General features: G+C 38.3%; 1 protein-coding gene across 1 annotated transcript; it reads right to left on the minus strand.

Annotated features, from left to right (window-relative positions):
* Positions 1–534: 534 nt before the first annotated feature.
* On the minus strand, positions 535–22,750 carry LOC149046682 (polycystin-1-like protein 2). Its single transcript, XM_089202630.1, has 15 exons — positions 22,675–22,750; positions 18,393–18,689; positions 15,608–15,739; positions 12,576–13,016; positions 12,118–12,364; positions 11,042–11,642; positions 10,679–10,891; positions 9,793–9,918; positions 9,365–9,682; positions 8,818–9,057; positions 7,282–7,965; positions 6,219–6,455; positions 4,128–5,477; positions 3,047–3,212; positions 535–2,615 (listed from the first exon to the last, which is right to left on the minus strand). The coding sequence occupies exons 1-15, from the start codon at positions 22,748–22,750 to the stop codon at positions 1,099–1,101; spliced, it is 6,645 nt and encodes a 2,214-aa protein (XP_089058756.1). The 3' UTR covers positions 535–1,098.

Genomic DNA, 22,750 nt, shown 5'->3' on the forward strand with positions numbered 1-22,750 from the left:
TTGACGCGCAGTAAAAATGTTTAGTGTGAGCGTGCACAGGAGAAATGGTCCCTTGCACTGGGTGTGACCGTCCTTAAGTGTTCATGCGATCAGGTACTTTAATAAGTTCAATTCACGCCTGTCTAGATGAAGTCCAACGTTTCACCAGTTTAGTTGCATTTTCACGGTCATTAGAGGGACCTAGAGATCGTTTTCACAGGATATTCCGACGGTCATATTGGCTACCGAAACAATAGTGACTCACGGCCATGTTAGTACTGCACTAAAACATATATTTAGGAGCAGATTTTCTTTTTTACAATAACCACCAAGTAAAAACAACGACGCATTGATTTAGGAGGTTAATATATCAATCTTTAGCAATACTAGCGAAAGGTGCCCAAAATTTTAAAATCGAGCATTAGGCATGGTTGAAATTTTGAACGTTATCCGTTTACCGATTTACACACCTCGAGCCTGGTAAATAAATAAAATAAGCTCTGAATCAATCCCCATGAACGCAATCGGCCAACAAATACAAGTTGCATGCATGGATACCACTTTCCCGTGATCGTATTTATTGCAATCCAGCGAATAAATGTACAAAATCTACTACGTTAAATAACAGGTAGCGGTAAATCTGCTAAATGGAATCATCCTTCCTTTGAAGAATGTTTAAAATAATTACTTCATCAAAATGGCATAAGAATGCTATTAGTTAATTAACACGACAACTGAGACTGTGTTGGTCCCTCATGGTAAGATTCCAAGGCCTATAAGGTCCAATTGATGAAGTTGCAATTAAAGCTATCGCAATTATGAGTGTTTAACTACAATAAAAACCTAACACTGTAAAAGAAACCATTATCAAAATGGCGAAGTGAAATCTAATGAGTATATGCACTTGAAAGCAGCCCCTAATAAAACTATGCTATGAAAGAAAAATGACTGAAATTGTTCCAAAGTTAACATGACAATGATATCTCCTTCACACTAACAGCTTATTTTAATTCTGAAAGTGATTCGAAAGGTCGATTCAAGATGATTTAGTGGTTTTTTCGAACAGTCCTAAAGGCGAGTCGTTTATCAATTGCCCATGGTAAACAAGGAAAAAATTTCTTATTCCTTTGCATCCACCTGATCTTCCTCCTCAGCAGACTCAAAACTTTCTGGTGCATCGAACCAGTTTTCTTGTAAATCCTTGGATTTCCTAGCTTGCATGTGGAGATCAAACCACAAAGAAAACAGCTCAAGGTCTTCACAAAATTCTTCGGCATAGTGAACATTTAAAAGATGATTAATCCGATCCAACCTTGCCAATATCTCAGCTGCCTCAGGTAGAATATCTTCCTCAATCTCCGTGTTCGGTAAATCATACGCAGATTTGTCTTCATTCGCCCTTAAGCGGTCGCCCACGCAGCCTAGTAGTCCCCTCGTTTTCATTATCACGTAGTGTCCAAGACCAAATTCTCCTCTGGAGAGTTCCCTGATGCGGCCATAATTATAAACAAGAACAGAAACGAAAATATTTATGCATAAGAGATTAAGTCCCAATTTTAACGCTGTAAAGTAAACGGGGCCAATGACTGTGCAACAATCGTTAAAATAGTCCACTCCGCCACCAACGACTCCTTCGACTAGAAGAGACTGTAGAATGAGGAAAGGCGAAGAAAAGGAGTAAAGTTCTCTCCCAAATAGAATATATCCTACATGGATACATCCAAACATGAACACAGCGAATACAATTGAGCAGTGAACGAGTTCCCGAGCAGATCCCTTCATTACATGGAATAAATGCCTCACACGGGGATTGAATTTGAGCAAATACAGCAACTTCAAAGTGTTCAAGAACATCAGTAACGATAAAAATACCGTTTCTAAGTCTTGTAGAAGAACTCCCCAATCGAAGCTGATAAATTGAAAAGTGTTTTTCTCAAGTTCAGCTGCGGTAGCGAAGAGCTTTGTTTCTTTCATAATGTGAGCAATTAGAAAGAAAATGACTGATATAGTCTGGAGGATTTCCACCCAATTGATAAAACGTGAGAAATACAGTCGAATTCCCACGATCATCTTCCTCGTTTCCTTGATAACAAAGTATATAATATAAACCACTAGTAACAATTGACAGGTTATGGTTACAGTACTGTAGCCCCCACCAATGTCATATATGTGCATAGTATGAATCACATGATTAGAAACCACGAGACCACTTGGCGAAAACTCAATCAGGATCCAAATCACACTGAACAAATTTACCTGAGAGTTAAAAACTGCGCACTCGAAAATTAATGCACTGGTAAATCTGTCAATCCAGTCAAACAGGTTTAGTTCAGAGATGACGTTCAGTGCTGTAGTTTTGTCATAGCCCAACTCGGCCAGGTAACCTCCTTCACCATAAAAATTAAACAGATGAAGTTTTCCCCATAAGGGAAAATTTAGTGTTTGCTGGGCTGAAGAATAATGCCAAGCACTTGGACAGACCTGAGGAAGAATAACGAGTGACTCATTCCTAAATGAGGAAGACAAACGCCATTTTTTTCCAAGGGAGCTGGTTTTGTCCTCGTTATTAAATGTATATGTAGCCACGCAAGAGTTGAGTGGGGTTGTCAATTCCTCTATGCTGACATCACAAGAACCTTAAAGTGGAAAAAGACCATAGTGTTTATTGTTTCATCTTTGTGATAGAGATACCGCGTGCATGAGAAGCTAATTAATTCATAAATTGATGACTAATGATTAAGGTTCTCTCCTCAATGGAAGCTGCCTAATGAAATTAAATGATTTTGCATAATCTTAATGAAGCACAATTTTTCTGTGCAGGTTACCCAAAATTTTAAATATACTCATTCTTTTATAAATTATTCAAATCAAGCTCATAATCATTGGCACACCCAGCAATTCACGTTGACAGTTATTCAGTTTTTTTTACTCCACTCAAAATTTGAAGTAAGAACTTTTGACGACCCTGTTAAAGCTTATATAAACTGAACTGAAACCAGTTTGTCGACGAGATAAATTCAGGGAGCAATTTTGTTTGGTCTTCGTTTAAACACTTCCTTCAAAATACCTTCTTTGACTCGTAGCTGCCTAAGACGAGGCATCCCAACGAGGACAGCGTCGCCGTCTCCAATGTAGAGCCTGGAACTATTTGAGGTAACATCTTTTCCGTCTTCAAAAAGCCCGGGTACCAAAACGTCACCTAACCAGTTCCACGTGTTGAAGTGATTTGAGATCTAAATGTTCGGCGTGATGAATAAATAAATTATTAACTAAACAAATAAATATTAATGAAATTAAGTCGATAGTACTTAATTAACCTTTTATACTCTCTCACCGACGCAGCATCACAGTTTCTTTAGAAACTTACCCGTTTTATCCAAAGAAATATTCATACAGTTGACTGAATATTCGGCGACCGTAAATGGTTGTTGCTTGTGATCTATCAGATTATCAACGCATAGCTGACGTCAAACAAAAGCAATTTCCCTTGCTTTGTTTGATACGACAAAAAGTACTTTCGAGATTTCTCGTTAAAATTTAAAACTTTCTTCGCTCTTTTGCCGGGGAATGGAAATACTAGATTGAATTTTAACCTTTATCAGGGATTCTATCATGTGCCCATGTACTTAGCGCGCCGGTCTAAATTGGCGATTTGAAGCCGAGCTGACACACATCCATGCAGCTATACCTTTGCCATAGAAAACCAGTTCCTAGCAACTACGAAAATACGTTGACAGAAACTTGTCTATTTAAAAGTAGCTTTGATAGCTTTTTTTTTCTAACTACTTCGATAGTTTCCTTAAATAAACTTCACGGAACCGTTTCTCGAAAGTCTTGGTAATTACTTGTCCCGAAAAAGTTGATTTTTGTTGGTCTCGATCACATTCAAGATCGAGGTACGGATAGGTTCGAGAATCAGTCGGTCAGGAAATGAAACTAAATGTTTTAGTTGTTCAAGTCAAGACTCGCAACTCTGGCTCCTAGATTTAGATTGAAATTATGACCTCAGGCCCGTAAAGTCACCGACACCTTCGACAAACAAGCCTTTGCAAATTTCTGTTAACATTATAAGTTAATAGTATCCATTCTTACTAATGTACTGGTCTGAAACGAGAAGATTAGCCTATAATGAGAAGTAATTTACGTACCGTATTAAGTTCTCCAAATGTGTTCTTCATGGAAGATGTCATCATGTATCCATGCTTGCTACGTCCACCGTAACAAACAATAAGTAAAATTAACAAGTACAGTAAGTACGATACTACATTCCGAAGAGCTGTATACATATACATTTCCCTCATTCGAGCAGCCCTTACGCGACGTAATTTTCTCTTCGTTAAGGGCTTTGGTGTTTTAAGTTCTTCTTTTTCGACCTCCTCATAGTCTAGCCCACCAACTCTAATATCTTCGAGACTAACCTCTATGTCTACAGGGCTAGAAATCCAGGTGGACCTATCACATGTACTTTTGAAAAGATGAGGCAGTATAAAAGCAACGACGATGATTTTCGCTGGTTCAGTTACAAATAAGTCCAACAAAATTGACATTGCAACCGAAATCAGCCACTGCTCACTTATATCTGCACCCCACTGTAGACTGTAGAAGATAACAAAAGCCGCCGCACAAGTCGAGAGGAGAAAACACAAGAGCCAAGGAACGTAAATAAACCAGCGTGGAAAAGAAAACTCGCGTTTTATCTCGCTAAATTTCGTCCTTGCGTTGGTTTTGAGAGCCATTTGCTTATTCTCATTCGAGGATCGAGTACGAGCAAAAAGTTGCACGGTCAAAATGTAGGCAGGAAATACAACCATAAGGCTCTCCACTCCAATGATGAATTCTCTGAAGTTAACAACAAAACGGCCCAACCTTAGCGTTCCCTGTGTGTCGTCCATCGCTGTTCTATGTTCGTAAAACATCGCACTACTTAGCATAATTGTCAGCAATAATACTAGACAACAAGATAAACGTTGCACGCGACTAAATCGATATCTTGGTGGTCTTGCAGCGACAGAAAACCATAAATGTAAATCACTGACTTCCTCAGCAATTCTGTTCTGAGCATACGAGGAAAAATCAATTCCTCTGTCATCCGCTGTTGTGAAACGAAAGGTACGATCTATTAATCCATCACCTTTATCAACAGCCAGCCACGTAAAACATACAAAGTTCCTTTGTATCTTACTGAACAGATCGCTAACCTTGATCTGATTCAAAAACCATGATGGACTGGTGCCCGCGTTGTCATGCCATACTCGAACGGTTTTTATGGTGCCAATGTCGATAGGAATGGAAATAACGAAGGAAATAATACTCCCTCTTGCAAAAGGAATGCACGAATGGTGCTTCAAATGGTACGGACGACTGGTACCTAACTCTCCCTCCAGTACAATAAAAATGTTGGCAGTGGTTCCCGAGTTTCGCCAGATGCCCGTAAATACTTGAACCTCGACAAAGTGAGACCAAGGTACGGGTACTCCTATGAGTGCCCTCTCGCCCACCTTCAAGGGAAGAAAGGAGAACTGGTCAAAGTAGGTTCAAAATGGACACAAACTGTAACTATATTGGAATAAAATGACTTTTTAAAAGGCATCATTTTTATTTGCGACCGTCGTTTAAGAGTGTAAATAAGCTATATGCCCGACCACTATCAACAAACCTTGTACGTGGGTTTAGGGTTCACCTTTACTATATATAGCTTCCACTCGATTTCAAACATTTTTTTTAAGTGACAAATAAGCTCTCTGTAAAGTGTTTACACTTCTACCGAAGCTGAAATTAACTATCAACGATTCAACAGCATTTCATAAAGCATGGCTGGTGCCACACAATCGAAGTCACCTTTCGGCGTTTATTTCTCGCACCATTTCCTTTGATCCCCAAGAAATGGCTCAGTTGGCATTTTCAGCCTGAATTTTTTCCTATAAATTTGAGTTTTGACTGCCAATTTCTGCCATTATTTCGCGTAACGATCGGAGAAGATTCGGCGACTGAAAAATTGCAATTCAAACTTGAAAATGTTGGCTAGTGGATGGTTTTCTTTTCTCGCGATAACACTAAGCTTACCTTCGTTAAGTAAAATTCGTCGGATAACAAAGAAAGAACCAATCAGCTGGGCGACTGATATGGGTATTAGGAACTTGCAATCAGTCATCCAAGGCTCGCAAGGCTCACTAGTTAGTCAGAGGCCAGTTGTCTTTTTGGCCGCACATATTGGTAATAATTAGAAATTACATTTTTACCTTCACGAGATCAAGTTTGTCATTCCGTCTAGCCCATAGCAGCAGTCCCAGATAGAGACCAAACACACAGCCAACTGCTATTATAACAGCTAAGTTTCCACTATCCGGTAAGCGAACCAGCTCTGTGAAAACTTTATCAAAATCGATGGGAGTAGGCGCCACAAGTAATTGACCACCAAAAGCACTGAGGTGATTACAAGAACAATGTATGTGATCTTGAGTTGTCACTTCGCTTACCTGCAACGAAACAGTTTCCATCAACAGTTGGACATTGGTGTTAATTCCAAGTAAAGGTAAACATGTTAGTGGGCGGAAAATAAAGGGGAGCGAGCTAAATAACATGGAATTAAGGAGCCATTGGTAGAGAAGGTAACGCCCTGGGAGTTACTGGTCTTATGGCCACCATATGATCATATGTTGCAAGCTTCGTGGGAAATTTGAGGGTGAAATTATGAACTAAAGTAATAACTAAAACATTGTCAACATTATAACGTGTTTAAACATCATTACAACCCACCCATCAATTTTCGCGCAATTTTATTGGCTATTTTACGCCACGTGGTGCAACCGGTCAGTATCACGCAATAACCTCAAGTTTACCTCCATATTTGTCCTCCTACTGTTTCTGTTGAAAATTAAACAAAGCCGGCGGAAAAAAAACCTAAGAGTTTCACCCTTTCATCGTTATTACTTTACATGGAAGAAAGCGAACTCGTTTAGTCGAGTCCAGGGATAGTGACATTAGAAAGCTGTGCTCTAATGCCGTCCCGGAAAGTACAAAAGGTCAACAAAATCTGCTGTCAACGCGCGATCTAAAAATTAATGGAAAGGTTATCAAATAACTAAACTTTGGTTTCTGGTATGCTGGTTGATACAAGTCCTTGGCTAAAAGATTTTCCTAAAATTTCACGAGAGCCTTCGAAGCTATGCATCTTGGCCAAATCCTTATTTTTGGGACATTATCAACAGACATATCAGACGTATGAAGGGGCTTATTCAATAACTATTACGTCGTATGGTTTACAGTTTATAGCAAAGTTTATCATAACTTCTCATTTTTCACCTTGCATCCGTCAGACGTCCACTGCGATATTTCCGCGTTCCAGTATAGACAGGCAGCCGGCATCACTTGTATGGTGTAATTTTCATCACCTTCCCAGTACTGGAGTACAGTAAGACTTGCACCCTTAGTGGGCGGTTCTTTGTACTGAACACATGATTGCTTTGAGCAGCGTCTAACTCGAGAGATCTCAGAAATTCTTGACACGGCTGTAAGACTAATGAAGTAATAACCAAGACCTTTGCTCTCTACAAATTCCTGGCTCATGAAGACTTTGTAAGGATCGCGTGAACAGTTGACATAACCATCTGGAATTTTATCGCATGACGAAAGGTCAGGTATTGTTAAATTCAAGTCACTGTTACTTACAGAAGAGCGCTCTCCATACTTGACAGTCACTAAAAACTTTGTCTTATTTCTTTCCGGATGAATCTTTAACATCAGGGACATCCCACTTTGGTTGACATTTACCTTGTAGAAAACGGTTCTGTTGTCTCCAACGAAATGAGACTGAGAGGCGTTTGTGAATTCATGGAGGTTTTGAAGTCTTATACTAATTGGTGCTGTCAGTTCTGTCGTATTCAGGAATTGCCCAGAACTGTTCGTAAGTTCAAGGCTTGAAACTGCAGTCGTCACTCTTGCGCCTGAGGGGTCCCAAGAGAAAGGTGTAAACTCCGTTGTTACCATCTGGAGACATAAAGAAAAGAACTCATGATTTCCAAAAGTAAACGGCTCTAAAAGCAGTTTGTTCGAGAGTTTACAAAGAATTGGTCGAATAGGTCTCGAGCAAGGTACAGTCGAACCTGTATTAAGCAGTCACTCACAGGAAAGGTGCAGTGATCGCTTTTAACCTGCGTTAAAATACAAGTTTACCGCTAGTTTGAGGCATTATAAACGGAACAATACAAAACGCTACTTTATGCCATAATTGACCACTACTAAAATGTGCAGAATCTTGCTCGAAAATACTACTAGTGGAAACAATGAAAACAGGCTGATAGGACTTAGTAAAGAGTAACCGCGATCGTTTAATGGAGGTGAAAATTAGAGTGATTAAGGGGAAACAAATTCGGGGCTTTGACAACTAACCGCTTAACACAAGGTGACCGCTTAATACAGTTCCGCTTAATACAAGTTCGACTGTATCAGTTTCCCCGCTTTGTGACGGTAAGATTTGGGCATGTCGAAAAACTGACGTTAACAATGCGTTATTTTAACGAACAATATAGGGTGAGGGATTTTGATTTTGTGTAGCCTAGTTTCAAAGGAAACAGGTTTCATTAATGTAAAATTTTCGGGTGTATACTATTGTATTATGCTGAGTGTACTTTCCTTTCGCACCATCAAAATGACAACTTAGAAGTGTCAAAGAGGAAGCTTCTTCTTAAAGGACACACCCATACAAGTAATTCCCTTACCAGCCAGAACGTCAACACTCTTACTCAGAGGTGTATTCACGGTGCGCTCTTCAACTTCCGTAGATGCGCTATATTCACAATGAAGTTATGTGATGCACAAATCAATAGTTATTGTACCTACCTGGCTGTCAATATACTGGGTAACATTAGCCAACTGGATGGCTAATGAAGTTAGCTGAAAACTATTTCCTTTGTTTGTCAAAACAGTCCTAGCGAGCACATCCGGCTCCTCTCGCAACAGTAACAGAGACATGTTGTGGGCTGTAAGCGTTTTCTGCTCCTCACCAACGAGAGTTCGGGACAAGAGGATGCTTCCGACCTCTCTCAAAACCCCGAGTATACTCTCAGCGTGGATTCGAGCCTGAAATAACACATCAATAAAAAACAGCGGCCGTTGTCATCATTAGTTACTGATAGTTCATAACAGCTATTTTAATTTTGATTTCGGTACCGCGAAGTGCCAGCCCAATGTCCATAATTTTACCATCAAACAAATAAGCACGATTTGAGGGCTACTTTACGAAGCAAGATAAATTTAACTTAAAATATCCCTAATACCCGGAAATGCGGCAAGGATTTGATCTTGCGTCTAATATCCCTTTACTTTATTGTGGTTTACTTTCATGTACAACCTAGGTTTTGCGCAGTATTTCTGAACGATTCTTTACCTGTAGCTGGGCGTCAGAAGCGTCTCTTTCCCTCCTTCTGGCCCATAAATAAGGCCAAGAAGTTCTTGACTTGAATGATAACGTTCGGCTCTTACGTGAGAGTTGTTCATCCGTAGTTATGTGGAAGCCTCCAATGTGAGACCTCTTTTGCAAATGCCAATCATACACGCTAGCTCTATGTGATGCTACTCTAAGAATGGTACCGAGACCATTCACAAGACTCTTTGAGCCATCTAAAAGCGAGTCGTATCTTTCCCCTGCTGTACTCTCCATTTTCAAAACTGAAGTCATCTTTTCAAGCGCATCCTTTGCATTTTTCTGCAGGAGAATAGATGAAGAACCAGAATATCAACCTTTTAATTTTATTTCTTTTAGCTCGGGAAGAGATCCTTATTTGATACCAAAGCATTGCATGGTTATTAAATTACCTGCGCTTCGACGGTAACCTCGTCAATGACCGAGCTGGCAAAGGCGATCACATTTGACACCTGCTGAACTCTAACGACAGTATCTACCGGGATAGCGGACAACAGCTGTATAATGTTTGATTTCATCTATATCGATTGAAAGAAGACACAAGGTGAGCTTAGTTCAAAACGGCTGAAAAAAAAGCGAATGAACAAAGGGGGTAAGTTTCTAAAGAAACTGTGGTGCTGCGTAGGTGGGAGAGTATAACAGGGTAATTAAGTATCAGCAACTGGGTTGATAACGTAAATTGGCCACAGTTAAGAGTTTCCAAGCTGACGTTTGGAGCCTAGCTCTTCCTCATTCGCTGTCGAAGGGCTAACGCTGGAAACGCCAGTTTTGAAACTCTTTACTGTGGCCATTTTACGCTATCACCTCAATTGATAATACTAAATCACCCTGAAAAAAAGCAGAGGTAATGTTTTTAATGGGTATGAATCCTCTCAACTGAAGAGGTGAGCGACAAAGCGAGCTAAACAGGCAATCGCCACTTTCTGAGACGCAATACGGTGTTCTGAAAAGTTCTCTTGGTAATATCTGAAACCACTGAGGGATAACTTCATTAACCCACAAAACTGAAGTTTATCAGCTTACCAGATCGCCATTACAAACTTTAAAATCTTGGCGAAGGTGGGCACTGTGCAAAGGAAGGGTTGTTTCCGAAAAACCCTGCCTGGCTCTGCACTGTAAGTAGAGCTGTAATCCAGGCTGGCAACGATGCACCTTAACGATGCCCCTCTGTCAACTTAATTACTGAATGTACATAATCAAACCTTTAAAAGATTTCTTTGTCAAGGGGTTTCACATGAAGAGTCTCACTGGAAGTCGTTCAACAAAGTAAATCGTTACCATAATTCGTTTCTCTGTCAACTCCAAGGCCTGACTTTCCGTCGTTTTCGTAAGTGCAAGGGCATCAACGACTGAAATGGCAGCCACCATTAATTGCAGAGCACGTGGCACGTCACCTGACTGAATTAAATAATTCAGCTCACTCTCATCCCCAGTTGTGAGGTTTATGACAATGTCTGAGAGGTTTGCTTGTTCAATGCTGGGTTCTAAGACCTAAAATCAAATTAAATACAGCAATCTACATTTACTTTACAAGAGTTAAATAATCTCATTATAGTAGAAAGTGTTGAATGAAATGAATATCATGGTAGCACAGAAAAAAAGTGATGAAATTGCAACACTGTTTGCATTTCCGTTTCTTACCTGTACGGGAGTCTTCACTTCAGTAAATACTCCCAGCATGTTAGTCACTCTCACGCGAAAGTCGATGGTAAAGTTACTCACACTCTCTCCAGCAGGGAGTTTGGTTGTTAAACTAGTTTTTACTCCTTTGTAAGCCACATTAGGAAGATTGTTGTTCGTGAGGTAAATAAATTCATACTGCAACTGAGGGTCTGGATCCTGCCAATTATCACAGGCAAAAGTAAACTCCGTTATAAGAGCGACTCCTGATGTTTGGCTCACGTTGCATACTCCTCCAACAGGGGGACTGTTTGAGGTCACGTGGTACTCGGAATACCCGCGGTATCCACCTGGTCGTTGTGCAATCAAGATTAACTTATACCTGGTATCAGGTGTCAGCACTCTAGGCCTAGTGACGAGAGATTTTGACGAAACTCGAGTGGTTATCAACTCTTGTATTTCTGAAACCTCCGTCCACTGAGAATTATCTATGGAGTTATTCAAGTCTTTAAAAATTGTCCACTTGAAGATAAGGTTACCATGACATGAGGCACCTGTACACATGCCCTGTAAAGCCATTCTCCCAGATGGGTTCAGTTTGGCACCGCAGTTTTCAAGACACCTATAGGTCATTTAGGTAACGCAGTTAAAGCAGATTCACTTCTTGGCACCCAGACTCAAGTCTGCACCTGAAAAGGGTGACATCCACCACACCACTCTAGTTTAACCACTTTTTCCCTAGTCCCAAGTTTAATTCGCTCAGGAAAAAAATCAGAGAAAATTCCCTATAATGAAAGCCACCGTTCTCTGAAACAGATGTACACAGTACTCATCAATCATAGCTCGTTTGTTTTGTTTCGTAATTTCTGTAACATCTTTGTAACATCTTGGGCTTACGATTTTTTTTTGTATTAGTATACCTAGATACGCAATTGTTTTCATGTGTGTGTAAGTCTAATTCTACGAACAAAAGTAAATAATGATTTACTCTGGGAAATTGTCGCAGTTATTTTGATGGTTTTATGAAAGCTTAAAGGATATATACGATGGTAAATTACAGGTGAAGTTCAACCTCGAGGTTTCTTATCTTTCCATACCTGATTTGCACTTCCGGTGGATCGCCTGCAACGATAAACACTTCCTGAGTGTACTCAGCTCGCCTTTCATCTTTTGTAACCTGTACTGTAATGAAGTATGAGGTGTTTTCTGTCATAAGACTGTTGTTTACTCTAAGTTCACGTCCAACATATTCTTCATCACCAGCCCTGTAGTAGCATCCTGCTTCATCTGACCTATTGATATCCAGCGGTGACACTTGTTTGCATAGCCATGTAAAATTGAGGCCTGTAATAGCAGCAGCATGGTATACCATGGAATAAATAATGCAAAGATTCGGTCAGTTTGACTGAGCCAACAACTATTTTTATTCTTCCTGCTCAAACAGGTTACACTTTAATTTCATTTCCCTATGTATGCAAGGCTTCATCTCTAATATCTTTCCTGATGACTTTTCAAAGTTTGTCAACAGACGTTAAAATAATCTTTTACTACTGACCTGAAAATTGTTGATGTTCCTCATCAGGATCATATGAAAGGGATGCATCAAAAATTAAAGAGCTGTTTAGTCCTCTGGCCACCTTGCTTCCTCCAGCAATGGATGCAACTAAAGGGCTACTCACCACCTTGAAATAACCCTGACTGACCCCAAATACTGATGTTCCTGTGATGCTTACATTGAGTTGAACCAAAAATTCACCAACTGGCAACAAGCGTGGAGTGATGTGCAATTCTGAGAAGCTATTCCTTGAAAGCAATGGTGTATCTTCTCCACCCAGTTGGTAAACACGCCAGAGGAACAATGTTGTGAAGGAAAAGTTACAGTTCAGTTTGACCTCAGACTGTATTATAAATTGGCTTGATCTGTGAAAGCTCCAGCGAGACGAAGCATTTGGTGAGATATTTAGTAAGTTCACATTTGGGCTGTGACATCGAATGTCTGATTGAAAAAACAACAATAAACAGTTAAATTTTGAAAATATCCCAATTAAGGAGTATTAGGGACTTAAATCACTGGGTGAGCGATAATGAGCATAAGCTTTGCCAATTTTCCAAGAGCCTGCTCCCAATGTCAGTGAGTCTTTACCTGCACCGAGCAAAACTGCAATGGGGGAGCTGGAGAGATGAATGAGAGTTGTAGAAAACAATTCAATAAGCAGTGGAGCGTGTCAAGACTTTTGCTATTTATTTTACAATTCCCACCAATGAGTTTTGGAAATAACCACCAGAACTTTGAAATGGGCGATTACACCAATTTCAAGCGGCTGACTCACCTAAGTTCAGGAAAAGGTGCTTCCAATTAAGTGAGATGACATGTAAAGAGCATTTCTGACTTAATTTGACAGAACATAATCAGCTGCTGAAAAAGCATTCTCCACCATAAACGCAATGTAACCTCTTTCCTACAGCTCCACCCTCAGGGACTAAGCCCACTGGTTGAGGGTAGCAAGACAACCAGCAAAAACATTAGTTAAACAGGCCTCTCTGGTTACAGCCTGTAAGCAGGGCCTCATTATTAGCACTTAGGCCTGGGCATTTCTTAGCCTGTGGGAAAGTAATTGAGGCCTTAAGCAACCTGTGCAGGCAAGAAGTCGGTAAGGGGTCTTACAATGAAAATTAAGATTGGAGCGCCAGACCACCGCTTAAAACCTCTCCCGACTTGTCTCAAATCTTCCTGTTGGCGAAGAAACGTGCGTCCTGCAGCACTAATAAAGAGGGCCTGCTCACAGTCTACTCTGCTTAAGCCTCTTTAGACTTGAATCAGACTCAAGGAGGGCATACCTACAAGTCAAACCCTTTAGCAGGCATGTCTTAGGAATTCCACGCAATTAGGAATGGACTAGCTGAGAGGTTGGTATAAATGTTACCATAGAATACTGAGACACCAAGCCATCACAGTATCAAGTACATCACCATATTTTGTAAAGTTCCTTTCACAACTTGTGTACAATTGTGCACATGATGTAAAACGTATCTCTAATTAAAACTTAATGTAAACTTAACTATGGAAGGAAAATACGGTTAATTCCACGTTAATTTTCAAATTTCTAAAAAAGATTGTCAGTTGTGAAGCAACAAAGGCACTTTTTAGAACTTTAAAAATACCAGCGTAATTTTATTCTGAGATGCAAAAGATCACATGTGATTACTTGTTTTTCGCATTAAGGCAAACTTTTTGAAAGACTATTTGCTAACGTGCGGATCATCCATGTTGCAGTTCTAGGACGTCTGATCAATGTCACCATTAATGGTACTCAACTAAACCAACCAACCAATCGTCTCGATGAACAAATGGTGTTTAAAGTAAAGTAAACAAATCAAAAGAACCTTGTTTTGCTAACTTTCAATTCAGTTATCTTCTCTGGCAATTTAAAAAATTCATTCAACATCATTCTTTGATCATTTCCGTTTTCAGATTTGAAGTCGTCTGGTCTTTGCTCAGAGCTGAGTATTCCAAGTTCCATTTTGGAATACTGAAGTTCCTCTATCTCTTAACCATCTCTCTATCACTGAGGTTGGTTAGCTCTAGGCAAACATTTTACTGAGGTTAGTTTTCTTACATTCTGATCTCCTCTCTATTTTTGTTCTCTAAAAAAATTGAATTAGGGCTACGATCAACTTTGACACTACGTAGCTTTCAAGTTCTTCATTTTTGCCTCCCATTGTTAAAATATTCTAGACCGGATGACAGTTCACTTCTTTTGGCTTTATTATTTTAACTCTTTTACGTAACTTCCTCAATAAAAACTTTATTGGCTTCAACATGCAAGACAGTACAACAAAGTTAGATCGTCAAATTTCAACAACAGCCCTTCATTTCTTTGCAACTATTAACAAACCAGGATCAAGTAATCACACCCCTTTGCTTACCAAAAGTGCCATCAACATTGACAGAAAATGCAGAATTCTATAATTTTGTTCAGTATGTTAGAAATGCATTTAATTACAGATTCATTAGTTTATCCTTTTCCTTATAACTATAAACATGTAGCCCCTAAAATTAGATGCAGTCAAATGCAATTTAACAGAGTTAACAACAAAGAGCATCAGCGTTCTCTAGTATATTCAGCAGTTTTTATGCACATGCACATGCCTCGGAATTCCATGTGCTCTTCGTTTCAGGCATTCTTGCCTGTGCTTTGAGCATGAACTTGTAGCATTTTGAGGAATGGCAGTTCATTGTCCTAGCAGTTTTCCCCACCCCTTCCCTCCCTCTTTCCACTGTTTATTCAGTGCAACAGGTTCCCATTTCCCTTTCCTGTGTGGGGGCTCATGGCTGGGATGCCAGGATCTGCCAGCCATGGGAGAAGTCTCCATCTAGGAGCTGGCTGCCAATAGAGGAAGTTCCTAGATGTTTAAGGCATCCAACCTCCACTTAGAAATGCAGTTGTTAATGTTTGATAGTGGGCTGTTTTAATGCAAGGTAAAGAAATAGGGGTTGTTTCGTCTATGTGGAAAGGATCATTTTTGATTGAGATGTGAACATTTTTATACCTAAAATATATACTAGCCCTTCCTTATGCTACTTACCACTCATAAAAAAAGAACAAATTTCACCGGTGAAACTAGCAGCACATTCACAGTAAAATGAATTGATTGACAGAATTGGTGATGCAACACATGTTCCCCCATTCAGACATGGATCAGAAGCACAAGGACCATCTGAAAAGTAAATGAATCATCAGTGCAGTTATTCAGTGGTATTTGCCTGCAAAATACAACTTAAGAAAGACTAATAGAATAATTCTCACACTGCACAGGGACCTCACAAGAAAGTAGTGTATGGTCCAGCACTGTAAAGGCTTATTTATCTCAGAGATAATTAGAAGACTGCTATATGTATATGTTACTTAAAGCAGTTTAATTTTGAGGCATATGTTCTACATCACTGTGTTTTACTTTCTGCACAGCTATCGGTTGTATCAAAAATGGGTGTGGGAATAATTCTATGAAGAAATGGCAATACTTGTTGGCAAGAAAGCCAATGGACCAGGTGACCATTATTTATGACTTCACTGGATCTGAACATAGATTTCACTAGAAGCGAAGGACAATGTTTCTACATTTAATATTCAAAATATTGTGTCATACTTCATTGGAAAAAAGCTAGTTAAGACAATAAATCCAGCAACAACCACAAGAACAACAGCAGTAAAACTGGAGACTAAAACCAATTAACTGTGTGTCTTGTTCATCATGCTTGGTGTTCATACTTGATAACAAACTTAGCTGGTCTCCTCATAATAAACAAATCTCTTGTAACTTCAAAGCTAATATTATAAATATTACAAGCTTTAATGAATGAAGACCTCAAATCTTTCATCTATTTGATTCAAAGCTATTTTACCTATTACTAACTACTGTATTTCTCCTTGGGGATCATCACATTTGCTCTCTGAACTCTCATGTCTGTGCTGTGAGACTGATACGCAACTTAAGTCCATCTATCCCTATACACAAAGTACTCCACATGGCCAAATGAAAATCTTTGTCTTATTTGTATAAGAAAAGAATTTTTTGTTTCTTACCAAGCTTACTATGAGTTAATACCCACTTAGGTAACACAAAAATATTTCTAAACATGGTACAATATTTAATTTAAGCAACAACCTAACATTTGAACATAATGATTTTAAATTTAATGGTCTCCATAATTATTGCACTCATTGTGATGGCATTGCATGGAACTCTTTAGGCAATTCACCATTCATGATATATGTAACCAAATCATGTTTTGCAAGAAAAAACCGCTCCCCTCTACAATAATAACAATAATTTATTATAGTAGTGGTATTAAAATTATAATTATTAAATATGAACTATTAACCATCAATTGTTAATTATTACTGACACGACTTGTACCTACGACCATTTGTCAAACCCCTCCATATAACATTCATTCCAGACAACAAATCAAATAAACATGCTAACAATGGTATCTGAATTGGTCCTTAGCCAAACACAAACGACTCCACAAGATCACTTTCTCCATCAGGCAGTGAAAACATACACAAAATTGTCCATAGTTAATTTTAATCAGACATTCATCTAGAGATAGCACCAAGCAAACCAATTCAGAAAAAAATAATCAGCACACTCAACAAATCACGAATCTTACAACAGAGCTTGCCCTTAAAGAACTGTTCAAATCAAAATGTTTAGTGCAATTCATTACCACCTCAAGCAATATTTTACTAAAACATTTTCCACTCACTATTGTCGTGAAGGAACAATAACCATCATGATCATGCGACAGAGCACAGGACTCCATTTTATCTCGAACAACTATCGACCATCTTCACAGCATGAGAAACACGTTTACTAAGGGTAATCTGATATCTTTCATCCGTCCATTAGTATCGCATTTCTCATGAAGCACAGTAAAATACACATCAGAAACACAGAAAGCCAACATTTCTCATTCTAAAAGATGATTCCATTTTACGAACCACTCACTCTGAATCCCCCATTACTTCATTGAAATTTGAACACCTCTCAAACCGAAGAACGAAAGTGACGCGCTGATTGGTGTGAGATACATACCCTAATGCGGCAATCTGACTGGTGCAAGATACATACCCAAAATGATCTGATTGGTGTGAGCAACATACCACTCTCTATATGCTACCATAGAAGTTATTTTTAAAAAAAAACAAAAAAACAAAAAAAACCTTAAAAAGGGTTTTTTATTCTCCAGAGCAGTAAGTATAATTGGTTATGCTGAAAATATAAACAGGAATGTATTGCTATGGATTGTGCACAAACTCATAGGTTTTACAGCAATGTGCCTTTTGTCATACTTCCATTAGACCACAAGCCTGCAAGTGTTTTGTCTCTTGAGCATTGGTTTATGTGAGAAGCTTTGACTTATAGACTTTAACAGTTAGTTAAGCCTATCAGTAAAAAGCCAATTTTCAGTAACAACCAGCTGATTGAAAACTTGAACCCTTTGAATAAGTTGCAAATAAATGCATGTATATGTTCATCTAATTATCTAATAAATACAAATGATATTTTCAAATGCATTTCAATCATGTATAAACTTATACATTTTTGTTTTCATTTTTTTGGTATGGTAGTTTTTGATAATGGTTACAGGTCTTAGATGCATCAAAGTATCATAGCTAAATTGATCTGCGATTGTGCAAGTTTGGAAAAGCATTATCACATTATCAGGTGTAATATTTAACCTGTGATCATCATTAATTAATCCTTCATTATGTAGCTGTTGAGACTGGTAGCGATTCAAAATTTTGTTCCAAATAACCAATATAAACCCAACTATTATAATACACATTGATTCCTAAAGACTCACCTATACTAGTCATTGCTCTGAACCTCGATGAATATGGTCCTGTTCCTGCCTCTGTAAAGCCAGCAACATAAATCTCATACATAGTGCTCTTCTCGAGATCACTTATGTTAGCTTGAACTAGAGAAGCTGAATTCCTTGTTAAGTAAGAAAATGCTAAGCTGAAAATTTTCTTATATTTTATCTTGTATCCTGAAAGGTGGCCATTGGTAAGGTTAGCAGGAATAGGTTTCCACTTGACAATGATTGAGGTTGAGCTCTTTTCAACCAGCTGTAATCCTTCTGGTGCAGCACTGGGAACTAGGCAAAGCAAATTATAAGAAAAACAAATTCCTTACATATTTTATTGAATGTAAAAATGATCAATTATACATATGTATGCACACACTGAATTCAAATTACATAGTTGCACAAAATATCACACCAAAAATAAGTTATTTTAACTTTTAATACTATGTTCAGTGGATTTCATTTTGAGACAGGGCAGTCACTAAGGGCCAAGGATTTCCCATTCCAACAAAGAGTCTGAGCTGTGGCTTAGCTTTGATAGAAGATTTAATAGCTGAAGAAAGAGAAAATACTTGAACTAAGATGTTGAGAATTTTAAATTAAATAATTAATTTTGATATCAATTAACCTATACCCAATTGACCAAAATTCTAATCATGACCCTTTAAGAGAGCAATTTTGCAATTTTTGAGGCTTTGACTGAAAATGCACTTAATTGAATTATGGGTTTTCCTTGGAATTAAGCACCAACTTTATGAGATATTAGTTTTCTACAGATTTTTCTCCATGGCTATGTTAACAAAATATTTGGAGCCTGACAGGTCCTGAATACAGCCTGATTCCTCCCTATTTACCTTTCATAGAGCTAGACATTGATAGGACAAAAGCCAGACAAAAAATTTTCTGGCTCTCAGCCAATGAGCTGGACAAATGGTACGCTCTTGGCTGGGCCATGACTGGCCAGACAAAGCTAAGAGGGGCAAGGCAATGCAGGACAAGAGCCAGACAACGCTGAATATCTTTACACATTTTAAGTTAACATATAATTTAACAGTGTGCCTGATTTCAGAGCCTGATGAGAGACCGCCATGAACCAAACAGGCATTTTTTTAAAAACTTCTTACCTTAAAATGTCCATAAATATTACCACTCAAAACTTGCTGTCATTTGAATAGCATGACATAGTCAAAGCCAACAATTTATCTGTCTTTTTGTTTTGGACACAGACAAGTTAGTATGAGTTATTTTTGGATTGGAAATGTAAATAGTTCTTCATTCTAGGAAATGGGTTTAGTTGAGGCCATTGAATGACTATAAAAAGTACATACAACTCAGTGTTTAGGGGAAAGGTTTGAGTGTTTACAATTCTGGCTAAGAGAGGAAATGTAGCTAAGTGGAATCTCTCCATGCATATGTCTCATTTTTTAATAAGATAACGTGCATTCCTTATTTTATGGTGTAAAAGTGTATTAAAATTTGCCTATTAATAGACTATTTTGTCATTTCTTTTAGCAATATATTACTACATCACTTATTATTTTTGTGCTGTCAGACTAATGTCTGGCTCGTGTACATGTTGGTCTCATTTTCCAGTTCTGAACAATTTTTTTGTCCAGGTCATGTCAGGCTGATTCTCAGGCTAATGTCTGGCTCATGTCAGGCTGGTTTCTGGTTGTGAACAACTTTTTTTTGTCTGGTTCTTGCAAGGTCAATTATAGGTACCTCTTGTTTCCAGCTATGTGTCAGGTTCTTGTTAGGCTCTTTACCGCTCTGTCCGGTTTGGCTGTTTTATTGCTTCATTAAAGTGCCAGCAATTGATTCAAACCATTTTTCTGGTCAAAAGGCCAATTTTTTGGGTTCTTTGTTTTGTTTGTGATGGTTGAATATCTTACAAATTTTAAATCTCTAAAATTTGAGACATTTATAATGAATTAAGAAGTTTAAGGGATTAGTGAACAACCAGGACATATATCCCAATGCAGCCAGGATTAAATGCATAGCTTGAAGTTTTAAAATCTTCTCAAAGTCTGCATCACAGAAAGAGTCTTTCACCCACAATAAGACTGAAGTTAAATTAGGCAATTTTACTCAAGACCACCCCATTTCCTGCAGATTTTAATCAAAGAAATTGTCAGTTTCTGTCATGTAATTTAGAGTAGAAATAACTGTCCAGCAGACCTGCAAAGAGTTACCAGAAATTGTTTATTTTGCATGTGTAGTAATGTGAGCCCAAGAATTTACCCAGATTTTAACACAGAGAAAAAAAAATTGGAGATTTACAATCAAGACATATGAAATCAATGTTTTTAAATTGAAAAGTAATGACATATCTCATGGCTTTAAATGTTCAAATGTTTAACTTTTTGTGAAGGATTGGGAAGTTATACACACAGTTGTTAGATGGCACCTTAAGTGTAACCCACTCAATGACATAAATTTGTTGTATTAATATAAATCTAGACATCGATAACTCAGAGAGGCCTGGACAAGGTACAGGCAGGGTGCATATTAGTATTTTCCCTTTCCTTAGGACTGAGCAGTTTGTTCAGCATATAAGTCATAAAACATGAGTAGAGCCAATGGTTATTCACCACACTAACATGTTTGCAAAATTACTTTAGCATATTATTATTAGCATATGTTATTAGTAATCTAGCATCTCCCTCCCACCCACACCATAGATGGTTTTGATTGTATTTTAATCTCATTTGTGTTTTTAATTTATTCTTGATTACTGGACCATTATAGTTTAGTGTATTTGTCAAAGATCTTTTATGTCATAGTCTAGTGTGATATTTATGTAGGATAAAAACATTAATACACTGTCTGATCATAAAACAAGCCTCTGTCTGTTGTGATGTTTAGTTAAAAAATCTGCCTCACTGGTTTCCAATTAAAGGCAACCAAAGTGATTATAATGGAAATGAAAAAAATCAATACAAGTTGTTTATCAGCTTACTAAAAGGGTTAGGTCCATATGACAAAAAACTGTAGCCTGGGCCTTGAAAATGGTACCCTAATGGCCTGTGGTCTAGGACAGCATTTTCAATATCTTTTTTGTGTGGTTTTTTGTATGGTTTATCACTGTATATGGACCTCCTGTCCAAAATGACATAAATTTGTCCAGTGTCTGAATTATCATCCTACCTTCTTGTGTTAAACATTGACAGTAGGAGGTAAAATTTACAACCAAGGGAAGCCATGCCTAATGGGCTCTAACATATCTATGTATAAATGACAAGTCTGTCAATGAGGGGGACATAGGGATTTTCAGTTTTGGCTATTTTTTAGATCAGTTTTTTGGTTTTGGCTCTATTTTGGATCAGTTTCTCGGTTTTTGTGCCAAAAAAGTTTGGTTTCTCGGTTTTGGTATTCATATATTGCGGTTTACAGATTTTCCATTTTTAAGCATTTGGTTTTTGGTTTTTCGCGAAAAAATGTTAATGGGTTTTCAAATTTGATATCCAATGTGGTTCTTGGTATTTTTTTCTATTTGACCTATTTGGGCTCTGGTTTCTCTTTGATCTGAGCAGCAATTACGTGCCTCCACTGATCTCGAATTGCAGCTAAACGCAAATTAATTGAAATATCGCAGGGATCCCTAGGTAGCCTACATGTAGCCATAGGCCCCACCATGGGGGAAGGGGGGGGGGATAGGGGAGTGTACAGCTAAGCACAGAACATTTCCAAGGTCCCTTTATCAATGCCACCTCAAAGTTGGTGACCAAGTTACAGACCACACATGACTGATTGGTTTAACATTCCAATAGAATCTCCAAACTCTCAGGTCTTAGTTCGCAAATGGAAATTTTAGATTAAGGATTTCCAATGAAACTTTCTAGAGTTATAGCTTTTTGCAACTGCAAAATTGTAATCCCATAGAGGACTTTTGTGCAAATTCCCTTGATTTGACTTGGCTTCATTACCAGCTGCTGAGTCCGCAGAGACCATGCATGCTCAAGGTCCTCAAGAGAGCAGCTGTTAATTTAAGCAGATACTGAAAGATATGAATGCCAAGTCCATGGCATTCATAAATTCTGACATGAAATTAGTGTAGTTTACTCTGTATGCTCCACTTGTCATCACTGTATTGGATCAATCAGTGTTTTAATAACTGGGATGTGAAAATGTATCAGTTTTAACAGTTTTGGATGTGGTTTTCAGTTTTGATCAAATTTTTTTTCAGTTTTTTGGTTTTGGAGGATTTTTTTCTACAGTTTTGCAGTTTCTAATAGGCCCCAATACCCCCGTTGTTAATGCATCAAACTGCTCTTACCTCCATTTGCGTTTTCCATAATAACTGGCTTCATAAAAACAATAAAGACAACTTTCACCAATGACAACTTCCTCAT

This window comes from Pocillopora damicornis, chromosome 4, assembly GCF_964200805.1.
Source record: "Pocillopora damicornis chromosome 4, jaPocDami1.2, whole genome shotgun sequence".
In the NCBI taxonomy this organism is placed as follows: Eukaryota; Metazoa; Cnidaria; class Anthozoa; order Scleractinia; family Pocilloporidae; genus Pocillopora; species Pocillopora damicornis.

What these genes read in the sequence shown, in the direction of transcription:
- LOC149046682 (XM_089202630.1), bottom strand. Translation starts at nt 22,750, where the DNA reads ATGAGGAAGTTGTCATTGGTGAAAGTTGTCTTTATTGTTTTTATGAAG. An exon ending in TATGGAAAACGCAAATGGAG is followed by an intron (nt 18,690 to 22,674) that starts GTAAGAGCAGTT and finishes TGCTTTGCCTAG; the next exon opens with TTCCCAGTGCTGCACCAGAA. An exon ending in TTGTTCTTTTTTTATGAGTG is followed by an intron (nt 13,017 to 15,607) that starts GTAAGTAGCATA and finishes TTTTTCAATCAG; the next exon opens with ACATTCGATGTCACAGCCCA.